This window comes from Thalassophryne amazonica, chromosome 17 (genome assembly GCF_902500255.1).
Source record: "Thalassophryne amazonica chromosome 17, fThaAma1.1, whole genome shotgun sequence".
NCBI classification, from domain to species: Eukaryota; Metazoa; Chordata; class Actinopteri; order Batrachoidiformes; family Batrachoididae; genus Thalassophryne; species Thalassophryne amazonica.
In genome coordinates, this window is record NC_047119.1 from 4,011,707 (window position 1) to 4,032,693 (window position 20,987).

A 20,987-nucleotide genomic window follows, 5' to 3' on the forward strand; every position below is an offset into this window, starting at 1 on the left:
AACTGCAGCCGCAGAGCTCCGTGGCCACTGAGAGAGGTTTGTATCTTTTTAATGACTTGGATTCTTTGCAGGTCCCACATCCGTCCCGCAACGGTAACACCGGAGGCAGTGAGCGAAGAAACAGCACGCGCATTGTGTTCTGCGTGTGTCTGTTTATAAGAATCTTCTCGCCCAGAAGAAAAAAAGAGCGCCAACAACTACCCATAACTGTGTTCTTCACTCGGAAAAAGACACCTGCACCGAGGTGTGACTCAGTGAAAAAAGACGCTAAAAGTGGCGCCAGGACGAAGAGGTGCGGCCAGATGAACTGTGAAATACTGGTCAGTCACTATTAATAATTTCTTATGTGTCCAACCCCGTAGGTTGATTGTTAAAATTAAATTCATTAGTTCTAAAAGCCATCATAATTATTTATAGGAAAATGTTCTATTTTTATATCTCAAAAAAATATTTGGGCCTGAAAACAGGTTGGTCTTATTTTTCTACTAAGGTTTGAAATTTGAGAGTGTTTACACACGAGAGAAAAGTGAGAAAATGTTAATGCCTGTTTGAGAAAAGTGTATAAAGTGTGTAGTGAGGGGTTTTACAGCCTTAAAACATCCATAATAATTGTAAAAAATAACACTGACTACTTCGCAGATTTCGCCTATCGCGGGTTATTTTTAGAACGTAACTCCCGCGATAAACGAGGGACCACTGTACACTGTGAAGACAGTGAAGCGTGGTGGAGCAAGCATCATGATATGGGGATGTTCTGTTGGGTCTATTTATCGCATACAAAGGATCATGGATCAGTTTGAATGTACATCAAAATACTTGGAGGTCATGTTGCCCTATGCCGAAGAGGAAATGCTCCTGAAATAGGTGTTTCAACAAGACAACAACCCCAAACACACCAGCAAGCGAGCAGCATTTGGGTTCCAGACCAACAAAATTAAAGTTATGGAGTGGCCAGCCCAATGCCGGGACCCTACTCCAATAGAAAACTTGTGGGGTAACATCAAAAATACTGTTTCAGAGGTAAAACCAAGAAATGCAGAGGAATTATGGACTGCAGTCCAGTGGTCTTGGACTGGAATACCTGTTCACAGGTGCCAGAAGTTACTCGACTTCACACAACACAGATGTGAAGGAGTTCTCAGAAATAGTGTTCATACAACTAAATATTAGTTCAGTGATTCATAGGAAAGATAAATCTTCAAGCTTTTTCAGTTTCTACAATAAAAGTTTGAGTTTGTAAACAAAAATGCAGACACTGCTATTTTTTTGAACAGCCTATTATTCATTTTTCTTCACTTTCTGTAAAGCAATAACAAATTTGATACATTTTTGTTCATGTTTTGATTTGGAATTGAATGTACAGTGTTCCCATTGCATTTGTGTGTATGGAAATAAAAGTTATTATAAAAATTGAGCTTTACTCACTTTTTTAAACACACTACCATTATTTTTAACACTACTGTAAATGTCCACCAAGTGGAGATATTGCTCCATTTCAAGAACCTTGAGTATGGGTTTCAGTTGGACACCACACCAATGATGACCAAGTTGCTGCTTATATTTGTGGATTACAACAAAGCAGCTATTGATACAGTCATGTATTCCAACACTTTGTATAGCATCAATTAACAAACTACCGTGAGTATCGTGACATAAAGACGGACATTGTGGCATCAAAATAATAATAAGAATAAAACTCTACTGGAGGCAAATGGTGAATTTCAAGCTCAATGCTTATTTTTAGGTTTGGGGTCAGGGTTTGGGTTGTGCATGAACCGTAACACTGGGCAGTTCGCGGTTTGCATCTGATATCGTATCAATAGAAACGGTGAAGAAATGATCCCCTTCAACAGCGCCACCCTAAGCTAATGTACAGTATTACAAGAACGTAAAGAGGATGACCCTCAAGTAAATAACTGTTTTATGTTTGATTAAATCAAACATTTATTTGTAACAGAGTTATGCCTGTACAAGCAATTTGTGTGTGGAGTTTTTTTTTTTTTTTCTTCCTCAAAATGACCAACTGCATCAGTTAGAACACAAAACTAACTCCACAGATTCTGCTGCTCTGACGTCACCTGATCGCCTGCAGTTAATCACACATATTGCTGCATATTATCCATCAGCTTCTGACTCACCTGTGTGTGTGTGTGTGTGTGTGTGTGTGTGTGTGTGTGTGTGTGTGTGTGTGTGTGTGTGTGTGTGTGTGTGTGTGTGTGTGTGTATCCGGACCTTCGTGGGGATCATTTCGTCCGTGTGTCCGCTGCTCCGCCATGGTCCAAACACGGCTCTGTGTCCGGTGTCACCGGCGCTCCTCCGGCTCCGGCACAGTGATGGTCCGCAGATTAACTGTTACACCAGGACACAGACACACAGGTGAACAGCGCCTCCCAGCGGCCAGAATCCGCATGCAGGCACCGAGGGGAAAAGCGCGGGAACTGGAACGGCCATCTTGCTAATAATCAGGAAGACGGTAAACAAGATGTAGCATAAAATACACAACATCACATTTGTTAGGTTTATCAATTCTGTTTGTACGGGTACTAAATAAGTAAGTCGTGGAATTCTGTAGGCATGTTAAGTCCAGTGAGCTACAACACAAACAGCTCACTAAAATATGAAATGTACATTTGACATCTACTATAATTTTAAAAAACTGCACAGAGCTTCATTTTGAGTTATTCAAAATGTATGTGAAAGAAACTAGGGCCAGGTTTTGGCTGTAGTTCTGTTCTGGTGAAATACTCATTTGTAGCCACGGTTCAAAAACTACTAAAATCATTTCCTCAACATGCATGTCATACTCCATTACTGCTTACATATTCAAATCAAAGATAGGATAAAAACATTTGTTTTTAGCTAAGTATGAATACAGGCACAGTTTTGTTCTTAGGAGGCAAAACCTCTCATTCACACACATCATATTGTCACTAATAACGTATTTACAAATTTACTGCTAACGTATTTAGAAAGTAAATTTATCTCCATACTTTTCAATATATGTTCCTTGCAGGTATAAATGTATGCAAAGACACTATTATATATCTTATAGCACCAAAATAAATTGAGGATACATCATGAAAATTGATGCCAGTACTTTCTATGTGCAACTTGCATTCGGACTCACTGCAAACATAACCGCTGGGCAGGTGGTACCAGGCACTACGTTGCAAAATGAATCACATTTTCGTGATGCTTTTCGTTCTTTTTTCAACTATTTCTAACCATAGCCCTAACCATAACCCCACAGCCCCCCCCATGTATTTTGTGCTCCCATAACGAAAATGTAGTGCTTTCGGTGACAGGATAATGAACCATAGATTAATTTACTTTTCATGATGCCATCACAAAATAGCGTGAGATTGGGTTGGTCCCTGTACTTCCAGGTTTAATTGCTTAGTTTTGTTTATAGACGCCTTTACGGTCTCAAATCTCGTGCGTAATCACGTTCTCGGAGGCCGAGATTTTGTTGTCAGTGTCAACAAGCGTTCGCGGCAACTTGTTTGCAACATTGCATCGTTATGGAGGTGAGTTCAATCAAAATATGCATTTAGGTGTTTAACTAAGATAATCGTGAGTCTTTAATGTGAGTTTTATTAAAAAAAAAAAAGTGTGTTGCTGTTAGGGTTGTGTGTCGGGAACCAGTTCTTTTCAGGTATCTTTAAGAAATGATTCGATCCATCGACATCAATAGCCTTTTTGCTTATCGATTCCCTTATCGGTCCTTCAGAGTGGCCCTTGTTATTGGGGGTGTTTGTCAGGAAAATTATCATTTCTCTTATACAGACCCTGCAGCGGGTCTGTAATTAACCATTTCTGCAGTGCATCTTTGCTTTGAACCTTGAACCAGTGAAGCAGTGCTTTGATCTTTGATCTGCTGCTTTGTTGGTTGTGAAGCAGCAGGACCTTTGTGGCCGGGACCTTTGTGGGGGATCGAACCCACGCGGCTCGCACCAAAAGACCGTTCCTCTACCAGGTCAGCCAAAGGGGAACTCCCCGTTAGCCAAGCTAGCAGGAACGTCTTTTCAATTGGGACCCGGGACTATCATCCCGCTACAGTTGTTTTATTTTGCTTTATCTTAATTTTTCCCCGCTAAAACCCTAAAAAGCATATGCCTGTGAATATTTACCTTTTTTATGTTAAACCGACCTGTTATGGTCTTCTGAAACAGTTCATAGATGTATTTTATAACTTAAAAACGGGGCCGATGCTAACATGTTAGCATGTCTATGACATTTTCAATATTAAACTTAGCATTAAGCTGAGCCATTATCAAGCCTCCTTCCCCAGCGTGCAAAGGATTCTGGGATACTCTAAAACCGTGAATCAAATCAAATCAGTTTTATTTATATAGCGCCAAATCACAGCAAACATTTGCCCCAAGGCACTTTATATGTATATATATTGTTATATTATTGTATGGCCTTGCCTTACAATATAAAGTGCCTTGGGGCAACTGTTTGTTGTGATTTGGCGCTATATAAAAAAAATTGATTGATTGATTGATTGATATATATTGTAAGGCAAAAGCCATACAATAATTACAGAAAAACTCCAACGGTTAAAACGACCCCCTGTGAGCAAGCACTTGGCTACAGTGGGAAGGAAAAACTCCCTTTTAACAGGAAGAAACCTCCAGCAGAACCAGGCTCAGGGAGGGGCAGTCTTCTGCTGGGACTGGTTGGGGCTGAGGGAGAGAACCAGGAAAAAGACATGCTGTGGAAGAGAGCAGAGATCAATCACTAATGATTAAAAGCAGAGTGGTGCATACAGAGCAAAAAGAGGTGAATAAAAAGAAACACTCAGTGCATCATGGGAACCCCCCAGCAGTCTAAGTCTATAGCAGCATAACTAAGCGATGGTTCAGGGTCACCTGATCCAGCCCTAACTATAAGCTTTTTCAAAAAGGAAAGTTTTAAGCCTAATCTTATGAGGGCTGTCAATAAAGTATAGGTCCTTTTTATTTTTTTCAAAAACTATATGGATTTCATTCATATGTTTTTACGTCAGACATGCTTGAACCCTCGTGCGCATGCGTGAGTTTTTCCACGCCTGTCGGTGACGTCATTCGCCTGTGAGCGCTCCTTGTGGGAGGAGTCGTCCAGCCCCTCGTCGGAATTCCTTTGTCTGAGAAGTTGCTGAGAGACTGGCGCTTTGTTTGATCAAAATTTTTTCTAAACCTGTGAGACACATCGAAGTGGACACGGTTCGAAAAATTAAGCTGGTTTTCTGTGAAAATTTTAACGGCTGATGAGAGATTTTGAGGTGATTCTGTCGCTTTAAGGACTTCCCACGGAGCGAGACGTCGCGCAGCGCTCTGAGGTGCCATCGTCAGCCTGTTTCAAGCTGAAAACCTCCACATTTCAGGCTCTATTGATCCAGGACGTCGTGAGAGAACAGAGAAGTTTCAGAAGAAGTTGGTTTCAGCATTTTATCCGGATATTCCACTGTTAAAGGAGATTTTTTTAATGAAAGACGTGCGGACGGGTCCGCGTGTCGGGACGCAGCCGGCGCGGTGCAGCGGCACAGGAAGAACACCTCGGTGTTGATAACCATTTGTAAAATCCAGGCGGTTTTTGATGGCTTTCAGTGGAGTGAGTATATGAGAAATTGGTTAACAGCTGGACATGTTCCAACTTGTCCTTAAGGCTTCCAACGGAGGTGTTTTATTCAAAACCTTATAAGTAAGAAGAAGAATTTTAAATTCTATTCTGGAATTAACAGGAAGCCAATGAAGAGAGGCCAATATGGGTGAGATATGCTCTCTCCTTCTAGTCCCTGTCAGTACTCTAGCTGCAGCATTTTGAATTAACTGAAGGCTTTTCAGGGAACTTTTAGGACAACCTGATAATAATGAATTACAGTAGTCCAGCCTAGAAGAAATAAATGCATGAATTAGCTTTTCAGCATCACTCTGAGACAAGACCTTTCTAATTTTAGAGATATTGCGCAAATGCAAAAAAGCAGTTCTACATATTTGCTTAATATGCACATTGAAGGACATATCCTGATCAAAAATGACTCCACAATTTCTCACAGTATTACTGGAGGTCAGGGTAATGCCATCCAGAGTAAGGATCTGGTTAGACACCATGTTTCTAAGATTTGTGGGGCCAAGTACAATAACTTCAGTTTTATCTGAATTTAAAAGCAGGAAATTAGAGGTCATCCATGTCTTTATGTCTGAAAGACATTCCTGCAGTTTGACTAATTGGTGTGTGTCCTCTGGCTTCATGGATAGATAAAGGTGGGTATCATCTGCGTAACAATGAAAATTTAAGCAACGCTTTCTAATAACACTGCCTAAGGGAAGCATGTATAAAGTGAATAAAATTGGTCCTAGCACAGAACCTTGTGGAACTCCATAATTAACCTTAGTCTGTGAAGAAGACTCCCCATTTACATGAACAAATTGTAATCTATTAGATAAATATGATTCAAACCACCGCAGCGCAGTGCCTTTAATACCTATGGCATGCTCTAATCTCTGTAATAAAATTTTATGGTCAACAGTATCAAAAGCAGCACTGAGGTCTAACAGGACAAGCACAGAGATGAGTCCACTGTCTGAGGCCATAAGAAGATCATTTGTAACCTTCACTAATGCTGTTTCTGTACTATGATGAATTCTAAAACCTGACTGAAACTCTTCAAACAGACCATTCCTCTGCAGATGATCATTTAGCTGTTTTACAACTACCCTTTCAAGAATTTTTGAGAGAAAAGGAAGGTTGGAGATTGGCCTATAATTAGCTAAGATAGCTGGGTCAAGTGATGGCTTTTTAAGTAATGGTTTAATTACTGCCACCTTAAAAGCCTGTGGTACATAGCCAAGTAATAAAGATAGATTGATCATATTTAAGATCAAAGCATTAATTAACGGTAGGGCTTCCTTGAGCAGCGTGGTAGGAATGGGGTCTAATAGACATGTTGATGGTTTGGAGGAAGTAACTAATGAAAATAACTCAGACAGAACAATTAGAGAGAAAGAGTCTAGCCAAATACCAGCATTACTGAAAGCAGCCGAACATAAAGATATGTCTTTGGGATGGTTATGAATAATTTTTTCTCTAATAGTATAGTATTAATAGTAATAATTTTATTAGCAAAGAAAGTCATGAAGTCATTACTAGTTAAAGTTAAAGTTAAAGGAATACTTGGCTCAATAGAGCTCTGACTCTTTGTCAGCCTGGCAACAGTGCTGAAAAGAAACCTGGGGTTGTTCTTATTTTCTTCAATTAGTGATGAATAGTAAGATGTCCTAGCTTTACCGAGGGCTTTTTTTTAATAGAGCAACAGACTCTTTTTCCAGGCTAAATGAAGATCTTCTAAATTAGTGAGACACCATTTCCTCTCCAACTTACGGCTTATCTGCTTTAAGCTGCGAGTTTGTGGGTTATACCACGGAGTCAGGCACTTCTGATTTAAGGCTCTCTTTTTCAGAGGAGCTACAGCATCCAAAGTTGTGCTCAATGAGGATGTAAAGCTATTGACGAGATAATCTATCTCACTCACAGAGTTTAGGTAGCTACTCTGCACTGTGTTGGTATATGGCATTGAAGAACATAACAAAGAAGGAATCATATCCTTAAACCCAGTTACAGCACTTTCAGAAAGACTTCTACTGTAATGAAACTTATTCCCCACTGCTGGGTAGTCCATCAGAGTAAATGTAAATGTTATTAAGAAATGATCAGACAACAAGGGGTTTTCAGCGAATACTGTTAAGTCTTTAATTTCCATATCATATGTCAGAACAAGATTTAAAGTGCGGTTAAAATGGTGGGTGGACTCATTTACATTTTGAGCGAAGCCAACTGAGTCTAATAATAGATTAAATGCAGTGTTGAGGCTGTCATTCTCAGCATCTGTGTGGATGTTAAAATCGCCCACTATAATTATATTATCTGAGCTAAGCACTAAGTCAGACAAAAGGTCTGAAAAATCACAAAGAAACTCACAGTAACGACCAGGTGGACGATAGATAATAACAAATAAAACGTTTTTGAGATGGACAAGACTAAGAGTCAAGCTTTCAAATGAATTAAAGCTCTGTCTGGGTCTTTGATTAATTAATAAGCTGGAGTGGAAGATTGCTGCTAATCCTCCCCCTCGGCCCGTGCTACGAGCGTTCTGGCAGTTAGTGACTCGGGGGTGTTGACTCATTTAAACTAACATATTCATCCTGCTGTAACCAGGTTTCTGTAAGGCAGAATAAATCAATATGTTGATCAATTATTATATCATTTACTAACAGGGACTTAGAAGAGAGAGACCTAATGTTTAATAGACCACATTTAACTGTTTTAGTGTGTGTTTAACTGCAGTCAGAATGCCTACTAGTTGCCAGATTGTATTCGGGTCAGCCCTGCTGACTAGTGTTACAATTACTGTTTCTGAGTCCACGTTACAGTAATTTTGTTGCCATTCTGAACTCCTGCCTTTCACCTGACATCTTGGACTGTGTGGTATAAGAATCTTTGGTTACTGATCTCTTTGTGTTGGGGAACTCTGCTGCCAAACTCTTTGAAAGACTGTAGCCATTCGGAACTCCGGTCTGAACTGTTTTGGATAAAGCTGCTAACAAACCCTTTAAAACTGTTAAGGACTGAATCTTGAAACCAGTTCACACTGACGTTTGCTGTGGTTCTCTGCACTGGGGTCTGTTACAAGTCATGTTCAGGATATTACAGGCACATAAGCCATTCATTCACTTGAGAGAACTTTTTTTTTTTTAGAATGTGTTGCAGGCCTTTAATGCAGGAATATGGGTGTATATTAACAAATGAAATGAAATTGACCACAGAAAATACAAGCTTGCGTTTAATTTGTCTGCAATGAAATAGAAGTCAAAGTAAATGTAAGGGATTGCTTTTTTCTGGCATTTTCCATGTCATCTTAACTTTTTGTGGGTTGGAGTTGTGTAACTAAAAAGATCCAATCTAAATCTAAAGTAAATACGAACCAAATATAAGGTTAAACTGGCTTTACAGCTCATTTAAAGGCAAACGAATGCTTATTTGAATTTCAGACAGAGTATAAAGTTAACTGAATTTAATGTGAAATGAAAAGCTAACAAAGTGCTCTTCTGGGTGTTAAAACAATACAGTATTTGGATTTATGAACTCAGGACAGAAGACCTCAAATTGTGCACACCTTAACTAACAATACACACAATATATAACATACTGAGGCTCACATTAAATATATGTACTTTTTGTAAAGGAGAGAATGGGTTAGACTTTCATAAATCATAAAAACAGAAAGATACTCCCGCCATCATTAGAAAAAGCTTCATTTATTGTTAAGTTCACGTCAGGTAGTTGAATAGAAACAGGTCCAAAAAATGTATGGCAAAAGGACTGAATCATGCACAAGCATGGATCAGAACAAACGTACACAATGCAGCAGCTGGAAACGTGTGCTGCTTTGACTTTACAAACTGTAGCTTCCAGTCAGTGAAAATATGCCGAAACAACAGACGTGGCAATGGATAAAATTTGGAAACGGGATCGTTCCAAAGGCTTTTCCCATTTGTGCCAGTAACATTTCTTCTCGTCATAAGTTTGTTGGCAAGTACAATTCTTTTGAATATTGCTCATTGGTAAGTACAACTGAACACCAACGCCACATCCACCTCTGACATCACTTCCTGTCCTGCTACTTTAGCTGCCACAAATACAATGGGGCGGGGGGGGTCATGACAACTGAATCAATCTGCAAGAAGCTTGTTTTTAATCAAACTGAAAACTGGCTGTGGAATGTTTCTTCTCTGATTCTGAGTTGCAGTGAACCACACACACCATTTTATACTAAATATGTAAGAATATCATGTCCGTAATAAATATTATACAGTAGTGTTCAGAATAATAGTAGTGCTATGTGACTAAAATGATGAATCCAGGTTTTGAGTTTATTTCTTATTGTTACATGGGAAACAAGGTACGAGTAGATTCAGTAGATTCTCACAAATCCAACAAGACCAAGCATTCATGATATGCACACTCTTAAGGCTATGATATTGGGCTATTAGTAAAAAAAAAAAAAGTAGAAAAGGGGGTGTTCACAGTAATAGTAGCATCTGCTGTTGACGCTACAAACTCAAAACTATTATGTTCAAACTGATTTTTTAGCAATCCTGTGAATCACTAAACTAGTATTTAGTTGTATAACCAGTTTTTCATGATTTCTTCACATCTGCAGGGCATTAATTTTGTTGGTTTGGAACCAAGATTTTGTTCGTGTACTAGTGTGCTTGGGGTCATTGTCTTGTTGAAACACCCATTTCAAGGGCATGTCCTCTTCAGCATAAGGCAACATGACCTCTTCAAGTATTTTGACATATCCAAACTGATCCATGATACCTGGTATGTGATATATAGGCCCAACACCATAGTAGGAGAAACATGCCCATATCATGATACTTGCACCACCATGCTTCACTGTCTTCACTGTGAACTGTGGCTTGAATTCAGAATTTGGGGGTCGTCTCACAAACTGTCTGCGGCCCTTGGACCCAAAAAGAACAATTTTACTCTCATCAGTCCACAAAATATTCCTCCATTTCTCTTTAGGCCAGTTGATGTGTTCTTTGACAAATTGTAACCTCTTCTGCGCATGTCTTTTATTTAACAGAGGGACTTTGCGGGGGATTCTTGCAAATAAATTAGCTTCTCACAGGCGTCTTCTAACTGTCACAGCACTTACAGGTAACTCCAGACTGTCTTTGATCATCCTGGAGCTGATCAATGGGTGAGCCTTTGCCATTCTGGTTATTCTTCTATCCATTTTGATGGTTGTTTTCCATTTTCTTCCACGCATCTGAGGTTTTTTTGTCCATTTTAAAGCATTGGAGATCATTGTAGATGAACAGCCTATAATTTTTTTCACCTGCGTATAAGTTTTCCCCTCTCCAATCAACTTTTTAATCAAACTACGCTGTTCTTCTGAACAATGTCTTGAACGTCCCATTTTCCTCAGGCTTTCAAAGAGAAAAGCATGTTCAACAGGTGCTGGCTTCATCCTTAAATAGGGGACACCTGATTCACACCTGTTTGTTCCACAAAATTGACGACCTCACTGACTGAATGCCACACTACTATTATTGTGAACACCCGCTTTTCTACTTTTTTTTTTTACTAATAGCCCAATTTCATAGCCTTAAGAGTGTGCATATCATGAAAGCTTGGTCTTGTTGGATTTGTGAGAATCTACTGAATCTACTGGTACTTTGTTTCCCATGTAACAATAAGAAATATACTCAAAACCTGGATTAATCTTTTTAGTCACAGAGCACTACTATTATTCTGAACACTACTGTATCAGTGCTGTGTTGAAAGCACGACTCAGTATTTGAAGCAAAAATAACTAATATTCTTGGAAAAAAAAAAGCTGTTTAATTCAAGTATGCAAATATTCCCTTTAAGATTGATCATTTGTCCCAAATTCTGTTCTGTAAGTAAAATGTGCCAAATGAAAATTTAAGTACAAAAATATCAAATAAATAAAATTAAAACATTTCTGTAAACAGGAAGGGAGGAATGACAGTTACACTTCCCAGGAAGATGAATCTCTGCTGGAAACTCTTTGATCCTTCGCATTTACTTTGAAACGGCTGATTCAAGTCAACTGCATTCACATGAACATGGCAAGAAAAACATATCCTATTAATAGTCTGTGCTAAAAAAGTAAATGACTTTATAAATCTGTGTATTACTGAAAATATACTCTAACATTATATTATATCTTCAACATGTAAAAAATATCCCAGAGTAATAAGTAAATGTGTATAAAAGTTGACGTGGGCTTTCTGTACAGTGATTATGGCACAGAGAACGACTGATAGAAAATCAGTGCTGAACAGAAACCAGAGACGGACGTCGCTATATGTTAGCAGAGGAGCGGAGGACGTGGAATCTCTTCAGAGTCATGCGGATGGATCCCAGCTGACGGTTCAGTCTCTCCAGGCGGTTCTCCAGGGCCACCTGAGCAGGAGAAGCAGCAGCACTGAAACTGTAAGCGACCGCTGAGCAGCAATCACGAGGGGAACAATTCAACCAAAGCTTATTAAAAACAAACAAGGACCATATCTGAAGAGTTCTCCCGGTGACTCACCTCATCTAATCTGGTCTGCAAGCTGACTCTGCCGCCTGCTCCGGGCATCCGGCTCAAAGCTGCTTCAATCTGACACACAGACATAAAGGTTAATCATTATTCAAAAATAATTAGCGTGAATGAACAACGTAAAAGGGTGAAGACTCATTTGTTTATGTAAGTTACTACTAATCTTTCTGTGAGCCATAGTAAAAAGTGAAAGGTGACATTCAATTGGCTTTACTGCTTTGGTAAACAAAGGAGACGTGTTCTGACAGCGCAGGGCAAAAACAAACAAACAAACATACATCAGCTGTCTTAACCATGGACCACATTAAGAGTTTGGATAAAGAGAATATTGTCAGTTCTGCTTTTAAGATTTAAAACAGGAAAAATATAATGTATGTAGACCAAACTTAGATATTTTTATTATTATTTATTGATGTTTTTATAGGTAGGGATATGAACTAGAGTACCAAGAGCCCTGTGTGTTACCAACTCAATTGAAGCCCACGACAAAATGCCCATTTCCAAGTGAACGAATGTATGCAAATAATTTTCGGACAGGAACAATGTCAATGACCAATATCGTGCCCTTGTGAAATTAAAAGAAAAATTATCGGACAGTTTTCCGAAAATTGGGTCCAAATGCCCACATTGGTTGTTTTTGTCATAAAAATGGCCGCCATTTTCAAACAAACAAATCTATGACATTAATGTTTTGACGTGAACCCTGCCAACAACCCAGATTACGCCCTTCACAAATCAGGAAAAAGAAAAAGAAAAGTTAGACAGTTTTTGAGAAAATTGGGTCCAAATGCCCAAATTGGTTGGTTTTGGCATAAAAATGGCCGCCATTTTCAAACAAACAAATCTATGACATTAATGTTTTGACATGAACCCTGCCAACAACCCAGATTACACCCTTCACAAATTAGGAAAAAGAAAAAGAAAAGTTAGACAGTTTTTGAGAAAACTGGGTCCAAATGCCCAAATTGGTTGTTTTTTGCATAAAAATGGCCGCCATTTTCAAACAAACACATCTATGACATTAATGTTTTGACGTGAACCTTGCCAACAACCCAGATTATGCTCTTCACAAATTAGGAAATAGAAAAAGAAAAGTTAGACAGTTTTTGAGAAACCTGCCTTTAAGTGCTCAAAATAGCTATTTTCATCATAAAAATGGCCGCCATTTCCAAAATTCTGTTTCTGAGGTAAAACCAAGAAATGCAGAGGAATTGTGGAATGTAGTCCAATGGTCCTGCACTGGAAGACCTGTTCACAGGTTCCAGAAGTTTGTCAACTCAATGCAACACAGATGTGAAGCAGTTCTCAGAAACTGTGGTTATGCAACTAAATATTTGTTCAGTGATTCACTGGAAAAATAAATCTTCAAGCATTTTTCAGTTTATACAGCAAATGTTTGAGTTTGTAAAGAGAAATGCAGACGTTGCTTTTTTTTTGAACAGCCTAATTATCCTTTTTCTTCACTTTCTGTAAAGTAATAACGAATTTGATACATTTTTCTTCCCATTTTGGTTTGGAATAAAATGTACAGTGTTCACAATGCATTTATGTGTATGGAAATAAAAGCTATTATAAGGATTCTGAGCTTTACTCACTTTTTTCTAAAGACACTGCTATTAATTTTAACACTACTGTAAATGTCCACCAAGTGGAGATACTGCTCCATTTCAAGAACCTTGAGTATGGGCGTCTGTGGGACACCACCAACAGCACCCCACTGCTATTATTATGAACACAGCTGTGTGAATTAAGGATGGGCCATATGATACTGTTAGTGATATAAAGGTATAAATTCTCCCCATGAGAAGAATTTGTCATTATATAGTTGATGGCATGCTTTCATATACAAGGTCTGTTAGAAAAGTATCAGACCTTTTTATTTTTTGCAAAAACCTGATGGATTTGAATCGTGTGCTTGCATGAGCAAACCTTGAACCTTTGTGCGCATGCGTGAACTTTTTCACGCCTGTCGATTGTATCATTTTCTGGTAAGCAGCCTTTGTGTGGGACATGTGCAGCGTTCGGCGGATTTTCATTTCAAGGAAAAAGACGGAACAACTGGAGCAGCGCCGCATCAAATTTTGCCAGAAACTGGGCGACAGCCAGGTGGAAACCATTCGGATGATTCAGACGGCTTTCGGTGACTTTTCAGTCGTGTGACTATCCGAGAAATTGTGGAAGAGGTGGGCATGTCACAGCATGTCCTGTGAGACTTCAACATGAAGGCGCTTTTGCTCCGCCATCAGAAGCAGCATGAATTTCACCGCCACTCTTTTCGTGGCCAAATTTTCTGTCTTCTACAGTGGAATGTACCGAAAAAGTGCTGATGTCCACCTCTTCCGCAATTTCTCGGATAGTCACACAACGGTCCCGCATCACCACAGAGTTCACTTTGGAAATGATCTGGTCATTTCAGCATGTTGATGGCCGACCGGAGCGCGGCTCGCTCTCCACCATTGTGCGGACGTCTTTAAACCGGTTGTACCACTCCTCAATCTGTGTGATGCCCATAGCATTGTCACCGAAAGCCGTCTGAATAATCCGAATGCTTTCCAATCCGAATGCTTTCCACCTGGCTGTTGCCCAGTTTCTGACAAAATTTGATGCGGCGCTGCTCCAGTCCTTCCGTCTTTTTCCTTGAAATTAAAATCCGCCGAGCGCACTGCACACGTCCCACACAAAGGCTGCTTACCAGAAAATGATGCAATCGACAGGCGTGAAAAAGTTAAAGGAGACCTGCATTGAAAAAAATGCAGTCAGATTTTTTGAACATAAAATGACTTACATTTACACATGAGATCCTTCTGAATGTAGTAAAGTAAATCTGCAAGCCCAGATCTGTCATTCAATGGAGAAATCTTCATTTGAAAATGACAAAATTACAGCTAACATTTAGCCCTCCGCAAACTGTCCCTCTCATCATGGATGCTGCCAAGACGCCACGGACAAGACCCTCTCCCAGCATGCATTGCGCCAATTGTAATTTGTGGATTTACGTCAGTTTGCATCTGCACCTTTTTCTTGTCTTATACGGAAGGATCTACTTTTTTTAAAACTTCATATTGTCTTGCGGCACGTTTGGTGAGTACACATTTCTTTTATTTGTGCTTGAAAATGATTTTGGGGGACTTTTTCATACGCCCGTTTGATTGAGTGGTGTCGCAATGAAAATCTACTGTCTTTCGCCTCCGGTACCTTCGCGGGATATGGAGGCGAGACCCGCAAAGAATCCCAGTCATTAAAAACATATAAACCTCTCTCAGCGTCCATGGAGCTCTGGGGCTCCGATTGCCGAGACGTGCGGTGCTGTGGATTTTGCCGCAAGAAGTCTGTCCTTGCAGCAACAGGTGTACCGGCCGCTTCGCATTAAAACAGTGAGTGTAGCGGAGGCAGAGAGCGGGAGAGGAAGAACGGCGCCCGCTATCGATGTCGTTGCTGATCTGAGCACACAGATCTGTATCTCACATTCATTGCAGCTTACTTTTGGATGTTGAAACCAGGACGTGTATAAGTAACATTACTAACAGATAAAATCAATTTCAATGCGGGATCGGACTGAAGGCGGGAGTGCGTCGTCTTGTCCCTGACGTCATGGAAATGATACGGCTGTACAAACTGTTTTCACAGAGGGCTAAATTTTAGCTGTAAATTTGTCATTTTTAAACGAAGATTTCTCTGCTGAATTACAAATTTGGGCTTACAGATTTACTTTACTGCATTCACAAGGGTCTTATAAATACATATCAGCTATTTCTTTCTGAAATCTGATCACATTTATTTCAATGCAGGTCTACTTTAACGCATGCGCACGAAGGTTCAAGGTTTGCTCATGCAAGCACACGTGATTCAAATCCATCAGGTTTTTGAAAAAAATAAAAAGGTATGATACTTTTCTAACAGACCTCGTATGCTGCATGCAGGCACGTCATGCATAATTTGCATTTGTTTTGTTTTTTTACCAAAAGTAGAAGCAGTTTTTACTTTTGACCCTTGTACAAACTGAAAATGACCTTTGTCGCCACTTTTGCTACTTTTAATTCCATAACGTCCATAATATTCTGTCACAGGTAGTCCAAACTATACCTCTTTAGAATATGATTGGAGCATTTTTCAGTTTTGACCCCAGTGGAATTCTTCACTGACTTCTACCTGGCTACAGCCACCACCCTGGGATGGCCACCATGCATTTTTGTATAGGCCGTGGTGCACTGAGGCTGGATTCCAAGTGCTGTTCCGTCACCTTAAGTGGTACTAATGTTGTGTGGGCCGCTGAAGAGGAGGTACTGCTGGCCCATCACCAGAGGGCGCCCTGCCTGAAGTGCGGGCTTCGGGCATGAGAGGGCGCTGCCACCTCCCAGGAGCAGCCAGGAGTGACAGCTGTCACACATCAATCATCAATCACCACATCCCATAAAAGCCGAGCAGCAACTCCACCTCCCTGCCGAGAAATCGTCTACCCGTCAGGTAAACTGCTCAGCCTGCAAAAACATTACAGTAGTAACGTCTTTACTTCTGTGTGTGTAATCCCTAACTTTGCAGACGAACCTTTTGTACGCTAAGGAGTAGTCGTTGTGTTTGGGGAGTTGGCGTACTCCGCATCTCAGTTGTGGACTGCTAGTGTGACATCAGGATCTGCATTTATTTCGGGAGTATTGTGATTAACAGGTGGAGGTGTTTCCCACCCTTGTACTGACTGTTTGCTGGGTGTTCACGCACCCACCATCACCTGTCCTTCCTGCCAGCAGTACCAGATCTGACAGTCGGAGGCAGTGGCCACCTGGGGACTCAGCGCTTGGTGGCTCCGGTGTGCTCCAGATCCGCTGGCAGTGGAAAGCGTGTGGGATCCGGCTCTTCTCTGGACAGGCGTCTTCTATCCTCGAGCCTGCCCACACGTCACCTTGTATTATTGACTGCTATTCTAAATTGTGTTTGTCTGTTTTTCTGTTGTGCACATTCACAACATTAAATTGTTGTATTTTGGCTTATTCCACTGTCCGTTCATTTACGCCCCCTGTTGTGGGTCCGTGTCCCTACACTTTCCCAACAGGATTTCTCGGCCAGCGTCATGGATCCCGAGGGGCGTCAACCATCAAGTGAACCACCAATGGAAACGCAGGGTGCACAGGCGCCGGCAGGAGGTGTGTTAGGTGAGCTGCAGCAAATCTTAACCGCCTTCACTGCTCGGTTGGACTTGGTGACCGAGCAGAATGTTATACTCAATCAGAGGATGGAGGCTCTCACCGCCCAGGTGGAAGCGCGCACGCAGGGCGCTGCTGCAGCACCTCCTCCTGCTGTTCAAGCACCGAATACAGACATTCCAGTGCTGATTCAACAAACCCCCCCCCTTCCCATAGGCATACATAAGCCCTCCGGAACCGTACGGAGGTTGTGTCGAGACGTGCGCTGACTTCTTGATGCAGTGTTCACTCGTCTTTTCACAGCGTCCCGTCATGTACGCGTCAGATGCCGGCCGGGTGGCTTATGTTATAAATTTGCTTCGAGGAGAGGCACACGCCTGGGCTACGGTGCTCTGGGAGCAAAATTCACAGCTCCTAACCACATATACTGGGTTTGTGAGGGAGTTTAAACAGGTGTTTGATCATCCCAATAGAGGCGAGACCGCTTCGACCGTGCTGCTGTCAATGAGACAGGGATGTCGGAGTGCAGCCGAGTATGCAGTTGACTTCCGCATCGCGGCTGCGAGTTCCAGCTGGAATACTGTTGCACTCCGTGCCGCCTTCATAAACGGACGGTCTCCGGTCCAGAAGGAGCATCTGCTGGCTAAGGATGAGCCGCGGGATTTTGACGGGCTTATCGACCTGGTCATACGGTTAGACAACCGATTAGAGGAACACCGTTGGGAGTGGGGCGAAGGGCGTGGCCGGGCGCGAGCCGTCCCTCTTCCTTCCGGGTCCGAAAGGGTGCCGCCGTCCTCACGCTCCACAGCCGGAGAGCTCTGTGTGGCAACAGCTCCCCCTGCTGACGAAGCTATGGACACGAGCAGGGCTAAAGTAAAATCTAATGACAGACAACGGAGGAGAATGTTTTTTCTGTGGCTCGAGTGAGCACATACAAAAGAACTGCCCCAAGCGGTTAAACTACAACGCCCGCCCCTAGAGACTGGGCTAAGGGTGGGCCATAACATTCACGCGGGGAGATCCCGTAGATCCGCACGCATCCCAGTGACGATCCTGAGTGGGGATCTTACCCTTCACGCCCCAGCACTTGTGGACACGGGGTTGGAAGGGAATCTGCTGGATAGCAGAAGGGCTAGGGAGGTGGGGCTCCCTCTAGTGGCTCTACCTTCACCATTGAAGGTACGGGCACTAAATGGCACCCTTCTCCCGTTAATCACACACCAGACACAGCCCGTGACTCTGGTTGTGTCTGGGAATCACAGGGAGGAGATTGTGTTCTATGTAACACCTTCTACATACCGAGTGATTTTGGGATTTCCATGGATGGTTAAGCACAATCCCCGGATAGATTGGCCGTCTGGGGTAGTGACGCAGTGGAGCGAAACCTGCCACCGGGAATGCTTAGGATCCTCGGTTCCACCCGCTGTGACAGCTAACGAGGAGGTTAAAGTCCCCCCCAATCTGTCGGCGGTGCCTGAGGAGTACCATGATCTTGCTGACGTCTTCAGCAAAGACCTGGCACTCACTCTTCCCCCACACCGTCCGTATGATTGTACCATTGATTTGATCCCGGGCGCTGAGTACCCGTCCAGCAGGTTGTACAATCTCTCACGTCCTGAGCACGAATCAATGGAGACCTACATCCGGGACTCTTTAGCTGCCAGGTTGATCTGGAACTCCACTTCCCCGATGGGTGCAGGTTTCTTTTTTGTGGGCAAGAAGGACGGCGGACTCCGTCCATGCATTGACTACAGAGGGCTGAACGAAATCATGGTTTGCAATCTATACCCGCTGCCTCTGTTAGATTCAGTGTTCACGCCCTTGCATGGAGCCCAAATTTTCACCAAGTTGGATCTTAGGAATGCGTATCACCTGGTTCGGATCCGGAAGGGAGACGAGTGGAAGATGGCGTTTAACACCCCGTTAGGTCACTTTGAGTACCTGGTCATTCCGTTCGGTCTCACCAATGCGCCCGCGACGTTCCAAGCCTTGGTTAATGACGTCTTGCGGGACTTCCTGCATCGGTTCGTCTTCGTATACCTTGACAATATCCTCATCTTCTCCCCGGATCCTGAGACTTATGTGCAACATGTACGTCAGGTCCTTCAGCGGTTGTTGGAGAACCGGTTGTTTGTGAAGGGCGAGAAGTGCGAGTTCCACCGTACTTCTTTGTCCTTCCTGGGGTTCATAATCTGCTAATTAACTAATTAGTTTGAAATTGACTACTGGCTCATGGACTACAACTGAATTACAACTGAATTCACTTAACTCAGCCCACAGCATCAAAATAAAGATGACAACACTATTGGGTTGACCAACAACGCCCTAGACAGCCTGCAGTATGTCCAGAACTCAGCTGCCAGGGTGCTAACTCACACCAAGCCCCGGCAGCACATCATTCCCATCCTCAAGAAACTTCACTGGTTCCCAGTCAAAGAACGCATCAGCTACAAAATCCGCCTCCTTACCTATATATCACTTCATTTGTGGGATTTTTAGTTATTTTTTCCATCATCTCTCTTAAATAATGTAGACCAAGTTTGTCTCATCACACTTCCACCTAATATCAAAACACAATACTTGCACAGTGAAATAATTAATTCTGTGCATTTGTTTTACTTTTATTTCCAGGCCTTTTCCCTCATTAGTGCCACTACACAGCAGCACGTATGGCAGGAAAGGCGAGAGAGGAAAAACCTTAATCTGCACATCAGATGTAATCCATCGTTCTGCCTCCAGCAGATCACGGTGATGTGGTGTGCCATACTTATTCCATTATACAGAAGACCTATAAATATGCACGCTGTGTTTACTGTGCAAATGAGAACACAGCATGACCAGGACAGAGGGAGGGGGTAGAAAGGGGAGCCAGCGGATATGAATTTTCCAAAAATAGAAGTCATTTAGCAGTGGCAATGAAAGCAAAAAGTCCAGGTTACATAAGAGGTGTAACGGGGATGAGTCGTCCTCTATTTATGCCTGTGTGCTGAAGGTGAGCCTGTTTTGATTTTTTTCTTTTTGCTGATGACTGAGGCCCGGTGACCACCTGATAGCAAAGCCATAAAAAGTGATTGATGGAAACCAGGAAACACTCTGATGTGTTCAACTGTCAGCTTGCCTGTAATTTTTCCTGTGTCAGCTCATCAAACAGTCTCTCGGCGTCGGCCAGTGAGTGCAGTGGAGAGGAATCCTCGCAGGAGACCTGCAGGTCAGCGCCCTGCTCCTCCCAGCCCAGCCGGGAGTCACCTTCAGGTGGATTCACACAACCAGACGACTCGGGCTGCTGCACGTCTAAAGGACATTAACAATCATTTATCATACGACACATTGTTATTGTTTCTAGGAAACCGTCACGAATGTATAGTGTGCAGTCTGCTGCCGTAAGTGCATCTAAAATTAAAAACTACACAGTTATTGGGCACCGCAGTCTCATTTCAGGGTGGACCCAACCCATATTTTGCCTAAAAAGGCAAAATATGACACATAATTTCTCTACCTCCGGTGACAGAAACATGGCACTTTCCCTGAGTTTTGGGGTAAATTAGACGCAAACAATGTGATAATGCAAAGAAAAAGTGAGGATGGGATGGAAAGTGGACATGTGTTGTGGTTGGTTTATGACCCGGTGCTCAAACGTGTCGAGGCAATTCTGCAGGCGAGAGAACGTAGCTACTCTAGTTAGCTGTGTAGGCTAACACTTAACAACACAACGTCTTCCCTTCTCC

At 42.1% G+C, this 20,987-nt stretch overlaps 1 protein-coding gene and 1 long non-coding RNA gene across 2 annotated transcripts in view; one reads left to right on the plus strand and one right to left on the minus strand.

The window, feature by feature from the left end:
- Positions 1–711: 711 nt before the first annotated feature.
- On the plus strand, positions 712–13,725 carry LOC117529386. Its single transcript, XR_004566006.1, has 2 exons — positions 712–1,020; positions 13,312–13,725. It is a non-coding gene; the product is annotated as an uncharacterized LOC117529386 (long non-coding RNA).
- The window catches only part of LOC117529385 (M-phase phosphoprotein 9), a 57,937-nt gene continuing 48,331 nt past the window's right edge, over positions 11,382–20,987 (minus strand). Inside the window, exons 22-24 of the mRNA XM_034192156.1 lie at positions 20,381–20,553; positions 12,116–12,184; positions 11,382–11,985 (exon numbers count right to left, since the gene is read on the minus strand). Coding sequence (XP_034048047.1) covers positions 11,884–11,985; positions 12,116–12,184; positions 20,381–20,553 — 344 coding nt within the window. The 3' untranslated portion in view covers positions 11,382–11,883. The remainder of the gene's footprint in view (positions 11,986–12,115; positions 12,185–20,380; positions 20,554–20,987) is intronic.